This window comes from Drosophila elegans, unplaced genomic scaffold, assembly GCF_018152505.1.
Source record: "Drosophila elegans isolate 14027-0461.03 unplaced genomic scaffold, ASM1815250v1 contig_183, whole genome shotgun sequence".
Lineage (NCBI taxonomy): Eukaryota > Metazoa > Arthropoda > Insecta > Diptera > Drosophilidae > Drosophila > Drosophila elegans.
This window is the reverse complement of record NW_024545550.1, coordinates 12416036-12429591: the sequence shown is the minus strand read 5'-3', so window position 1 is coordinate 12429591 and position 13556 is coordinate 12416036. Positions and strand designations below refer to the sequence as shown.

At 42.3% G+C, this 13556-nt stretch overlaps 1 protein-coding gene across 1 annotated transcript in view; it reads left to right on the top strand.

Annotated features, from left to right (window-relative positions):
- LOC108141475 (ataxin-2 homolog) overlaps nt 1-13556 on the top strand; it is a 30583-nt gene that overhangs the window by 14499 nt on the left and 2528 nt on the right. Inside the window, exons 2-7 of the mRNA XM_017264883.2 lie at nt 142-972; nt 3485-3748; nt 4539-4840; nt 8692-8800; nt 8913-9611; nt 12463-12955. Of these exons, the coding sequence (XP_017120372.1) occupies nt 618-972; nt 3485-3748; nt 4539-4840; nt 8692-8800; nt 8913-9611; nt 12463-12955 (2222 nt within the window). The 5' untranslated portion in view covers nt 142-617. The remainder of the gene's footprint in view (nt 1-141; nt 973-3484; nt 3749-4538; nt 4841-8691; nt 8801-8912; nt 9612-12462; nt 12956-13556) is intronic.

Genomic DNA, 13556 nt, shown 5'->3' with positions numbered 1-13556 from the left:
AGTACGTTTTCACTTTGTGTGCGCTTAACCTACTCCCAAGTGCACTTTAACGGAAGCAGCCAGGCAGCAGCAGCAACAACTGCAGCAACTGCAACAATATGAATACCAACAACTACAGCATACAAATGTTTTCAATTACAGGCAGGCGAGGAGGGGAGCAAACTGGCACAACAACTTTAAAAGTACAAACGGCCGAGAGGAGGAAGAGTCCATGGAGTGCATAGACCAGGAACAATGGTAAATGCCACGTCAGCAACACCAGCAACAGCAGCAAGCGACAACAGCAGCATCATCAGCAAAAGCAGCAAAAACGAGTCAACGACAGCTTAAAAAATAATACGCTTGCTGAAGGCAACAAGCGGATAGAAAGGCAGTCGACAGACAACCAGGGAACAAAGATATAGGGGCGATATAGGGCGGGATATAGGGCGGGATATAGGGAGAACAAAGCGACGACATTGCGAACGATGAGAAAACTCTGTTGCAATTAGTGAGCCAAGGGTTGGACGAGTCATGCTGCTGCCAACGGAAACGGAAATGCTTGCTGGAAGCGGAAACGAAAACGGAAGCCGAGGAGGAGCAGGTGGCCACTAAATGCCATTGAACACTGAGCGATCATGTCCGACGTTGAGCAGGCGATTAGGGCCAAGCAACAGCAGCAGCTGAACTGTGGCATTGACGATGAGACGGATCCCGATCCCGATGCTGCCGAATCCGGAGCAGGAGCAACGGAGGTGGGCGCCAGGACCACCGCCTCGCTGACAGCCAAGCCGAGCAGCGGTCTCCGGCGCTGCTGCGGCCACATCCTCAAGCTGCTGCTCTCCACGCCCGGCCTCGTGCTCCTGGTCATCGGCTACTCCGTGCTGGGCGCCCTCATCTTTCCGCTCCTCGAGGCGCCGCAGGACCTCAGCAAGTCGGCGGCCATCGCCAAGAGCCGTGAAGACTGTCTGCGCGAACTCTGGATCATAACAGGTGAGCATCAAACCAAGTTAAAATCATATATTAATTAACAAAAAATGACTCTGAATTGTATATACCCACAAAGAAATCAAACCAAGCAAGTATAATTAATTTTATAATAAATATTAATTATTGCGGAAGTAAAATCAAAAAAAAAAATATTTTGTTAAATCTTAAGTTCGAATCTGAATCTAACTCTAGCCGGCTACAAAACATTATACACAAGTGAAAACGTTGCTTAAATCATTTTAAAATAATTTTTAAATACATATTGCTTCTGCTTGTATTGTTTAACTTAGCCAAATTATAATTTAACATAAACAAATACGTTTTGATAAGAATAAAATACATAGGATATTAATTTTGAGACAGTAAGAAAATTAAACCACATTTATTTTATGATTATATATATTTGTATCTTTAATAACCATTCCTACTTGAGCTGTCTCAAAATTAATTTCCTAGATATTTTTTGTTTGATCAATAAGTATATACAAATATGTTTGTATCAATTTTATTTTAAACTTAGCTCTTTTGATGTTTTTGATGCCTCGGTCTTATTATTTTTGCGTGAGTATGCAGCAAACATTTTAACGCTTCGCTGGCGACGCACAAAAATCCGCATAAATTATAATGGCCGCCACATTTTTGCCGCAGTGCCCGTAAATTTTCGTCGTGTTTTGCACGCTTGATTTGCCTGCAAATTGCCAAAGTATTTGGAACATTAAAGTGACAATGTTTTGTTATCGACCAATAATGCCAAGTAAATATTTAGTAGCGGTTGTGCAGGGCCAGCATAAATATTTTAATTATTAGTGGTGGCAAACAACACCCATAGCTCTAAAATTCAAACAAAAGGTCGGCTTAAATTTTGATTTCGCCTTTACCGAATTGAATAAAAGCTAAATATTTGCATAGCCAAATATTTGGTCAGGCTGGGTATGTTTTTATTTTCACAAACAAGCGAAATTCTATCGATTGGATTGCGTTTATCGCAACTATTTTGAGGTATATTTGTGGACCTGATTCGTGTGAAATTAATTACTTTGTCGCACCTGCCAGTGGCACTCGATCCGAGGCTGGGACAACGATTCCATTGGCTCGGCGGCACGTGCGTGTGTATTAGAGCTGCTGTTTATTTAATTAAAATTTCACATAATAAATAAACCAATTAACTTGAGCTCATCCGCGTCCCACCTGGCTTATGATTAATTCGATGAGCCCACCAACGAGCGCCTAATGATGTGCTGCATTTGTCTTTTGTCCCAAAGTCTCCTCCCAACATAAGTAATTTATAATTCGGGCTAGCGAGAGCTGAGATTTAGAAGGGTTAAGGTTGTCTAAAAAAGTAATAGAGAGAAATCAAGGGCTAGAGCTTGGTATATTATATATGCCAATTTAAGCTGATCTAGATTAAATCTAATGTGGATTCCAGAAAAACGAAATGCTTAAAACCTTTTATTAAAAATGTTAAAAATGTGAAGCCACTATAGACGCCTAATTTTAATGCTTGCAAATGCCATTCATAGCCATTTATTTTCTTATAAAGGAAGTACATATACACAAAAAATGAAGGAAATTGCTTACGTTTGGAATATTTGTAAAATTTTTCACATTTACATAAAATCCTGTTGAAGAAATTGTTTGAGCGATATTAAAATTAGACTCATGAAATGTTTTAACTACCATAAAGCGAAGTCAGGTGTAAAATACCTTTACTAAAAGTTCAATAAATTCAAAATCTACTGTTGTATTAGGTTTCATGTTGCCTAGCATAAAACCAAAATTGATTTAAAGTTGCTTAAGAGATTTTAGCACTCTTATAAAATTGGTATTTCTATGCTGTCAAAGTTAAACCATCTAACCAACAGTTTAATACTGGTTTTGAACTGTTATTCCTTGCCAATTAGTTTCTTATAAAGTCTAGTGTCCTGAACCAAAGAGGAATTTGCAGAACAAGTCGATTAAGTTGGAAAAGATTGGCACAGAAAATCGTTTGATTTTGGCTTTGTTCTTGGCAACTAGCTCCAGTCGATTAGGATGGGTGGGAGGGCTGATGTCTGGGGAAGTGCACCCTTGAGGATTCGATACTTGAGGGTCCTTACACCAAGGCCAGAGGGCGTGAAAGGGGCGTGGCCGACAAGCAAGACAGCAAACGAGTCTCGAACTGCTGTTAACAAGCGACCTCTGCAATTTGCAAGAGGCGAACACACGACGTCAAATGGGAGCAGATTCCTCAATCGAAAAGGAGCATTTCGGGTGGTGGTGGGTGGTGGGTTTTGAGGCTGAGATTGAGGTTGAGATTGAGATTGGGACAAGGTGAGCGAAGGATAGTCCGGTTTGTCGGCACTTGTCGGCCGTGTCGATGGGAGGTCGAAGGCTGTGGCTGCACTTGGCTTGAAATTGCATAATTACGGAAAGGACACTTGAACGCACTTAAGGGCACCCGATTTAACCTTTTTTTCTTACCTTCCTTCCACATTTCTTGCCGACCTAACCTTTTCCGACCTCACATTTCTTGCAGAGAAACTCAACGTTTTGTACGAACGCAACTGGACTATGCTGGTCCACGAGCAGCTACGTCGCTTCGAGGGCTCCATTGTGGCGGCCACGCGCCAAGGATCCGCTGGCGGTGCAGGAGGGGGAGGAGGAAGCGGTGGCGGAGGAGGACTCTTCCAGGGGGGCAGTGCCAGCGCCTTGGGTCACTTTGGCTACGATGCCGACGACTCGCAGAGCTGGACCTTCAGCGAGGCTTTGCTCTACTCGGTCACTGTGATAACGACAATTGGTGAGTTTCCGCACTTTCACTTTCACTTTCACTTGTCCCGAAATACCTAAGCCGTTTAGATTTATGTTCAGTGTTTATCTTGGGACTGGCTAAGAGCTGCTTATTATGATCTCGGCTTGGCCACAACAAATATTTACTTTGCAGGGGGCCAACAACGCCTTCCAGTGCAAACTATGCCACAGGAGCAGCCATTGAAGTGCCAGGACATCAGACATTGTGTATTCGACCCGGAGGCCGGGCCAAAATATTTGCATATGCTAAATGATGGGCCATCCCAGTTGCTACAAATTAACTGTATCTCATGGTCTTTAACTTTAACAGCCTGCTAGTTAGCCGGGTAAAAGCCGATGTTGCTAATGGGATTTATTGCCTACATTGTTGAGGTCAAACAATAACTGGGTTACAGTGCTAAATATAAGCTTTATAATGAGTGCTTATGAAGTGGAGTAATTGCTTAGAGCATGTGTGTTTTCATTATTGGTTGCTGTACTTGAGGGCAATTAATGTTATGAAGTTTACACTTTATTTGAAGAAATGTTAGAGCATAAGGCGCATACTTAATGGGTTTATATTTTAGGATTTCGGGTTATTAGCTTCATTTAAAGCAATTTTAATTGGGTAATTTAATAAAAGTCCTTGTGAAAAGCAATTTTATATGATGCACCACTCCTCCACAGATTGCGTCCCCAAGGTCCCTGCCATCCGATTAAAAGTACATGCATTTATATTAGCCCGTTCGTGCTTGCCATTTTCATGCTCTAAACCAGATATATTATCCCCCTACTTGCAGGTCACGGCAGCCTGACGCCGCGCACCGCCGCCGGGAAGCTGGCCACCATCTTCTACGCCCTGGTGGGCGTGCCCCTGATGCTCATGTGCCTGTCCAGCCTGGGAGCCCTGCTCGCCGATGGCCTCCAGTGCACCTACGTGCGGCTCTGCTGCCAGCTGCAGCGCCATCAGGAGCACCGTAGGAAGTCCACTCCCGCGGACTCAACGCCCACTGCCAGCACAGCGATGACACCGACGCCACTGACCAAGTCGAGGGACAAAAAGAAGCAGAAGGAGAGGGAGAAGGGCTCCAAGCGACGAATGGTAAGGCACCCGGGGCGTATGATTGATATCATTTGAGCGAGGGCAGCCGTTGCAGCTCATGAAATACCACTTTACTTTTGTGTGTGCAAATTAAATAGTTAAAGGGACAACTGTTGCTTAGGAGCACCATCAAAAACATAATGCTTGGAAATACACCCACCTTCAATAACTTTTTAATTAAATAAAACTAAAACACGTTGACTGAGAAATAACTTATTTGAGTGCTTACGGCATATTTCAAAAGTCAAAGGGATAATTTACTATGCCCAAGGCCCCAAATATTATGGACATCTACATATTATGTTTGTTTTTTTATTTCAGAAGAAAGCGTGATTTTTTTTTTGTTTGTACACCTTTAAGTTACATTTTACAAAACACTGTCATATGTAATAATTTAATAGTGGAAGGGAGAACTGTTGCTTAGAAACGTCAAAGTTTTTCAGGGTACTATGCACCTATACCCACCTACAATACATTTGTATTTGTTTGAATAAAGAGGCTTGTTTAAGGATTATTTATAAGTACGCTGTAAGCTTAAACAAAAAACAAAACCAAATTTCTCAGTGGGTGGCAACAGTTTTGTAAAGAGTTTTATTAAAGAGTTATTTCAAAGAGTTAGTTCTTTCTTGTCGAACTTATTTTAAGGAGTTATTTTAAAGAGTTATTCTAAAGAGTTATTTATTTCTTGTCGAATAGTAATATACTAAGTAACATCTTAAAAAATAAACCTGTTAGATTTGGTAGTCCACATATACTCTTCACAATCAAACAGTGTTTTCTTAAAAATAAAACGCTAAAGAGTAGAATGATTTCCCAAAGGTTTCTCCTCAATTTCTTGGCTCAAAAAGCAACGAGGCAGCCATGGCGTATGATTGATATTGTTTGACTTAGAACAACAACTGCATTGTGTTCATCAGCTGACTGCAGCTGCAACTCGAGAACATTTTTATGGATCCTAATTTGATAGTTGAAGCTGCAACTGTTGCTGCTGAGTCACCCGAAAAGAAAGGAGTCCAAAGTGTTTTTCTCTGCATTCCGGTTTAAAGTTTACTTTCAACTTTCGGCATTGTTTCGCGTGCCCAAAGTTCTTGGTGAAAACTTTCGCTGGCTACTCCGCTGTTTTACGCTTGAACTTTTCCCACTACTCACTAAGTGTTTCGCTTGTAGTTTTTCCAACCACCCATTTTGCGAGTAAACTTTTCCAGCAGCGACGACAGTTTCACTTTGGCCAGCGGGAAAACCTGAATGGCAGCTCAGCGATGTATGGAAATGGCAAAGCTCCTAAGCCAAGATGTGATGGGAATCTTCGATTTCGAAGCGTTTTTCTTAATGGCATACGACTAAAATTTCGGACATCAAACTGCACTGAAGACTCGAATTACGGCTTTTAATTACGACAGCAGAAGCCTTTTAACTGGATCTCCACTCCGGTCGGGATTTCTATTAACGCAAACTGAAAGTTTGTAATTGATTTGGGAAAAACAACAACGAACTTTTCTTTTTGCCTTTTTGTTTTTTCCGCCATACTTTCTAGGTCTTCCCGCTGCAGACGGTTTTGGGTTCGGTTTCACGTTTTTCCCTGCTTTATTGCGTTTTATTTGTATACCTCCGTTGTATACATTATAAGTAATTTTTTAGGATATCAAAACTCTGACTAGGTTGCCCTTTTTTTGTTGCCATTCGTATTTGTTTGTTTGCGTGTTTTGTGCATTCGTGCATAAGTTTTGTAAGTGATTTGCTGGCCTCCCGTAATGACATTTCTGTTTTCGGAACGTGCAGTTCCGGTCTTTCCATGTACCAAGCACTCTCTATTCGGCATTCGGCGAATAATGTTTGCTTTTAAAGCCTTAAAGCCACAAAAAGTGATTCGCTCTGTTTGCACTCACAGCTTTTTTTTTTTTTTTTGTAAATGTGGCCACTCATTTGTCCTCTTCGTCCTGCTGTTTGTATTGGCTGCACAAATTTCTGTTTAATTGGCAATTTATGGCTGAGCGGGAAAAACGAATGCGAATAACGGGGTTCAATAAATAAATAAGTGATTTTGCTGTGGCCCAGGGCAACAACTTCGATGACCTGTTTGTCATCTGGCAAAAAATTCATTTCATAAATTAACATTTGCTTGCGAAGGCGAACGCGAACGCGAACCGAACTGGACACTTTTAATGAACTTCTAGCTAACTTTGCCCGTCAAACTTTAAAATTCCCCCGGCCAAAGTTGACTCTTTAACAAGAGCCCCCATTTCGACACTTTAAGAGTTGCGCAAACTTTAGTTGGCAGTTTGAGTCGGGTCAAATAACGGTGGTGGCGTCGGCATAAATTTAATTTACCCGGCCAAGTGGCAGCGATTCTTGGCAGTCAGGTAAATTGAAATGAGTGCGAGCCACTTTAATGCTGGGGTGGCAAAAAGTTTGCCCGCAGCTCGACAATTACACTGGAGGCATGGAATAACTTCTCATTTCCGCCACTTTTGGCCCTAATTGATTTGATTTGGCCGGGAACACCAGTTCAGTCAGTTCCAGTCAGTCGAAGCAGTCGTGGTGCTAAAAACTCAACTAAAAAGTACAAACTTTTCCGCATTTCCCGTGCTCGAGTGGTAATCTACTTGCCGTGTTCCCAGCCACTCGAGCATGGCATTCCTATTTCAGGATTGCCAGTTTCGTTGGGCCGGCGACTTGTTGAACAGGAGTTTTGCATTTGCCAGTCTTGTTTGGATCTTCATGTTGCATTCAACAACTCATTAGGGCACAATCCAATCTTCGACCAAGTGGACTTTTGGGCCTTTGCGCTTTTCGGGGCACAAGGATGCGACTGGCAATTGAAATTGATAAGACTGCCAGCAGATTGCGGTTGCCACTGGGGATGTGCAGTCATCGGCTGAATTATTATCGCCATCGTGTTGACTGCTGCCATTTTGGCTTTGGGCTTTGGGCCCTTTAGCCTTTGCTTTCGTCTTTGCAATTATCGTGACGCATGCCGTAACGGGTTTTGGCCATGGGTTTCGGGCATGGGTTTTCCGGTCCAAACCGCAAGACTAACAGGGAGATATTTCGCATTTCGCATGTCGCCCATTTCCATCGCTTGTGTTTGCCTGTATGTCCATTAGATTTGCCTGGCATTGGATGATGATGCCGCAGAACCGCAAAGCACACGAGATGCCGGGCGTTTGGCCGCAAACAGCTTTTGGGGGCGGAGAGGCACGGCAATGATGACATCAGTTTTGGGCCCCAAGAATGGCCTGGGATTGAGCCTGCAAATTACGTGTTTTATTGACATTGGCCCCGTCATGTCAAGTAGCCGCAGTGTGGGCACAGAACATCTTCGGGACGAAACGCCACGTTTCACTCAGTTGATTACTTGGAATTACCCTTAAGTTACACGGAGAAAAAAATGGTCTTTAATCTTTTGATCGTCTGAGGAGCTCTGAGCTATGCAATTATGGTTTTGAGTTTTCTTTAAAAATAAGATCCAAACACTGTAATTATACAATGGCCATTTCTTGTAATCATTTTATGAAATGGACAAAAATATATAATACAGGTATTCGCCTACACACGAAAGTTGACTATGAATTCAGACCAAATGCGTCAAGTGGTGAGGGTCCTGCGTTACCAAAAGTAAAACATTGAAATTAAATTCTTCTCGCCATTATAAAGCCATATATTGTTTTAAGAGGTTTGAACAAGGCATCATTGCATATATAATGTATCATAACATACTTTTATTTATTTTTATAAGACAAGTAGTCAAACCACATATTTTGGTGGCGCTCACGACAATCAATACAACAAATTGTTAAGCAATTAAACTTGAAGATTAATATAATTGAAATTAATTGGATTTCTCTCTGCAGGCCAATTGCAAGGGCTGTAAGTACGATGCGGCCAACAGTGAGACGAGCTTGAATGACTGCTTGGAGTACGGCCAAAAGGGGAAACTGCCGCCGGACAAGAGGGAGGGAGGTGAGTGCCATTGTCGCCATTGTTCGCATGCTAATTGTATTGTCAGCACAATTGCAAGTCGTTAATCATCTTGGACACGTCTGTTCTTTCCTTTGTCCCGTGCGGTCAGCAGATGCCTGTCAATTGTTGCGCAACTTGAATCAGCAGCAGCATTTTTACCAGCAGCAACAGCAGTTGCAGCAGCAGCAGCAGCAGCAGCAGCAGCAGCAGCAGCAGTTGCAGCAACAGCAACCGGATGTCATGCTAATGACAACGACATCGGGCAGCGCATTGCTGAAATACGCACCACAGCAACAGCAACTGCAGCAGCAATTATCGACAGCAACTCTCCCGCGACAACATCATCATCTGCAGCAGCAGCAGCAGCAACATCACCAGCTGCAGCTGCAGCCACACCAGCAACACCAGCCACACCAGCAGCAACTGCAACAGAATTTCGTGGCCGTGCCCAGCAGCATGCTGCGAATGCCGATGACAGTGCCGCCCAATTGTTATGCGCCCGCGACTGCCACGATATACTTTCCTTTCGGCCCCGCCCCCTCCGCCCCCGGCAGTCCCGCCCACGTCCAATCTCACGCGAATTCGAATGCGAATGCAAGTCCGAATCCCCTTGGGAATCACACGCTGAGTCAACAGCCGCTGGTCAAGTATCACACGATACACATGCAACCGGCAACCGGAAAGCATCGAGTGCTGGCTTCTGGACTTCAGGATGCAGCAGTCGGGAATCTCGTCACAGGATCTGAGGCATCCACACTGGAGGCCATCACATTGCCACCACCGCCGGCCTACCAGACTGCCAATGTGCATGGTGAGTGATGAAATTGCCATGTTGATTGCTCGGTTTCTGGGAAATGATCTCGCTGAAGGCTGTCACATATTGTTTTTACGAAACACAGTTCAAGCAATTGACTTACTAAAATGCATAGTATTTAAAAGTAAATTGGTACTTTATCGACCCCTTTTCACATATTCGCGACAAGCTTTAATTTGCTTTGGTATACAATGCTGCTTTTGTGTTCTTACGGTTTTTAAAATTCATTTTTGCGAGTCATAATTACAAACATATGTAATTTTATTTTACAAATTTAAACAAAATTTGGGTTGACAACGAGACTTAATCTAAAATCAAAAGTACAAATAATTGTCATAAGGAATTAACAAGAGTAACATTTTATTTGAACAACATACATATATATATATATAGTGTCTATTTTATTTATGAAGTATGTGTTCTAGTTTCCAATTTATTTATAAAGTATGTGTCATTAATATGTTATATCAACTCTATAGATATGTTAAAATATATTCCAAAATAATTGAAGTAAATTGCCATATATTTTATGAATTGTTAATGAATGCTAATGCTAGTGAGGCAGGAAATTTGCATAATTTGCAACAAAGGAAAATGGAATTTAATTGGATGTACAAATTGTGCCGGCAATGTTGGCAGGCCAAAACCGAAAATGTTCTGCTGACAGCTTTGGCTTAACCTGAGCCCCGAAACAAAACCGAACGAACAGTAATCAATCAATCATACGCCATGTTGTCGCAGGACGATACTCCACACCCACTGCCCCAACGCCCACGTCACAGTGCTCATTTACGCTTTCAATTATATAACAATTTTCATCATCATCATCATGAGCAGCGTGCAGGCTGCGGAAGCAGCAGCGTGTTAAAATGACAGAGTTAAGCAGACACACACTTTGCTGGCATTAAAACTTTTCAACTTGTGCTGCCTGACATGCCAGGACATTGGCAACAAAAGCAGCAACAACAACAACAGCACAAGGCTAAGGACATCATGCACTTGAGGCAACTTTCGACATGTGCGACAGTTTTATTGACGATAATGATGACTTGACATAAAGACGACAGCCCTGCCGGATTCGCAGCTTGTGCAACGCATGCAAAACTCATTAAATTTAACTGCTCTTTGTCGTTGAGGCAGCGGCACGTGACTCAAAGGATTCCGATCCAAATTCCGTTTAGTTTCGCAGCAAACTCTAGCGTGAGACTCGGCCATTTGTCAGCGGCACGAATGACGTCCCCATTGATTCCATTATGCATGTTAATTGTCTGCAACTGGCACCCGGACCCGGTTCCGGCACCGAAATAGAGGAGTCCGGAACGCACTCCCCGCAGTCCGAATCCGCGGCCAACCGCACCATTAAAGCACTGCCAAAGTTGCTGCAACCCCGACCGCAGCACCAAAGTGACTTTCCTGCGAGTCCGGATATATGCTGCTATATCTAGTATATATAGTATACAAAGAGTGTGTGTGTCCCTGCACTTTAATGAATGTCTTTGTGCTCTTACTGCACTGCCAACCAGTGTGTGTGTGTGTGGGTGTGTACTGGTGTGCGGTGTCCAAGTTTAAGTAAATATTTTCAAATTGGCCATGTCCGGAGCAGACCCATCCACTCCGCACCGCGATTTTCTGGCGTCCTGCTGACAGTTCCAAAGCGAAAGACGTACGCTTCCTTCCGTTTTTTCGTTCGCCGGAGGACAAAAACTATTAAGTCAGGACAGTGGTTGTGGTGAGGAGTGTCCTTTTTTTCTAGTTGCCAAGTAATGGATTTTGCATCAAAATATCAAGAAGCAAAACAAAATAGAATACACATTATCATTTAATTTCTGGTAGTAGCCTTAGAAGGCTTTTAAAATGTTTATATATATTTTCTTGAGTTATTGAAAAAATGCTTTCATTTGGTTTGTTTATAAAAAAAAATTTAAAGCCAAAACTATAAAATACTCAAACAAATTAAGTATTTTGTAAAAGAAAAAAAGGGGGATGAAAAGGTGGGTCAAATAGCTATTTAATTAACTTTATTCTAAATATAATTTGAAAATAATATAGTAGAAAGTGGATTAGAACAGTTTATTATACCTAAAACTATAGTTTGTAAAATGATTAACAAACCAAATTCTTTAATTTTTTTAACTCAATTAAACCAAAAAAAAATGGAATTACCCTTTAAAAGTAATATGTAAAATATTGAAATATACTTTACTCAAAATAGAAGTCTTTCTTAAGGGAAAGAAACATTAACTTAATGATAAAATAACAGCTTAAAGCCTCTAATGGCTGAATTTTTGTATGATTTACCGCAGCAACGTTTAGTTTAGGAAGCGCTTTTGGCAATTGCCCACTGTGTTTCAGCCACCAGATGTTTTAATGCCCCCTGACATCCCGACTCTGCCACTGGCAGCCGCTAATGAAAGCTAACGCCAAACTTTTGGGTTCAAAAGTCGAGGGAATGGCATTGCGAGTCCTCAACGTTCAGCCACATTGTTGCATTGGTGGGCGAACTTTGAAAATGCAAAGCAAATACATTTGGCAGTGTTGTTTACCCCTCCCTGTTTCGTGGGCTAAATGCACAACTTTTCCGGCTTTTCCCGCTGCTGCCACTGCTGCCACTGCCACTTCCGGCGGAACTAACGGGCTAACGGGATAATCTAGCCGTGTGTGGCAGTTGCCGGAAGTTGTTTTGCCAATTTGTGCAGCAACTTTTTTTTTACCCTTGTATCTTTCGGTAAATGTTGTTATTGAAATAGAAACTTCATTTAATTTTTCACCCACTGCCACTTTGTGTAAATTTAGGTTATTAAATATTTAAATAGCTACTGAAATATTTGTGTTTTACCCTTTTTTGCAGCCGTGCGGCGGGCCAAGTTCGTGACGAAACCGTTGCCACACGAGATCAACGCGCTGATGGACTGCGGCACGGGATCGCCAGACTTATCCGGCAGACATGATTTATTGCCACCACCGCATTCGGGGGAAGCAGCAGCAGCAACAGGCACTGCAGCAGGTCCAATGCTAACCTACACGGCCGCAGCAACAAGCCCACAACTGTCGTCGGGTATTAAAGTTGCCGCAGGCACAGGAGCAACAATGGTTGCTGGCAGGGGAGCAGCAACAGCAGCAACAACAACACTGCCCGATAACAGTTTTATGGCCGCAGGTGTTTGTGGCATGGCCGGTGGCGGTCCTGCAGCCCCTCTTCCCCCACCTCCACCAACAACAACAGCAGGCACTGCAACTGCCACCTCGGCAGCAGCAACATTGTCAGCTCTACTAAGCGCCAACTCAACGGGCACCGTCGACATCATGGAGGACGAGGATGAGCAGGAACGGGAGCGATTGAGGTATGTACACACTCAGAGAAAATAATATAGTTCCAGGTCGAGAAAATCGTAACAAGCTATATATACTGATCTTAATTAAAATTGGTATTTAGACTTTTTTGCTAAACAAATTTGTAACATATTTGTGATTCACATGAACCCAACATACTTGAACATAGGAATATCACATCAATCCTATCAAATTAAAGCAAATCAACTCAAGTTAGTTCCAGAATTCAGATTGTGTTTATATGCGCAGTGCAGGAAAACGATTTCAAGAACATTGCAAATCTTAATTAAAAAATGAATTTATATTCTTTTGTTAATCAAATTTGTAACTTAAGTAAGTGATCCCCATGAACACATCATATATGAACATAAGAATATCAAATCAATCAAATCAAATCAACTCAAGTTGTTGTAGGTTATGTTTTTGCCCATTGAGCAGAAATTTGATTACCCAAAACCATACAATTGAATACCAAATAGGTCAGAAATGAAAAATGTAGTTACTGAATTCAGATTGTGTTTATAAGCGCAGTGCAGGAAAAGGATTTCATGAAGGTGGAAATCCAGGTATTTAAGTTGCATCTGATTAAAGCCTTGGTTTGCTGCCTACCAA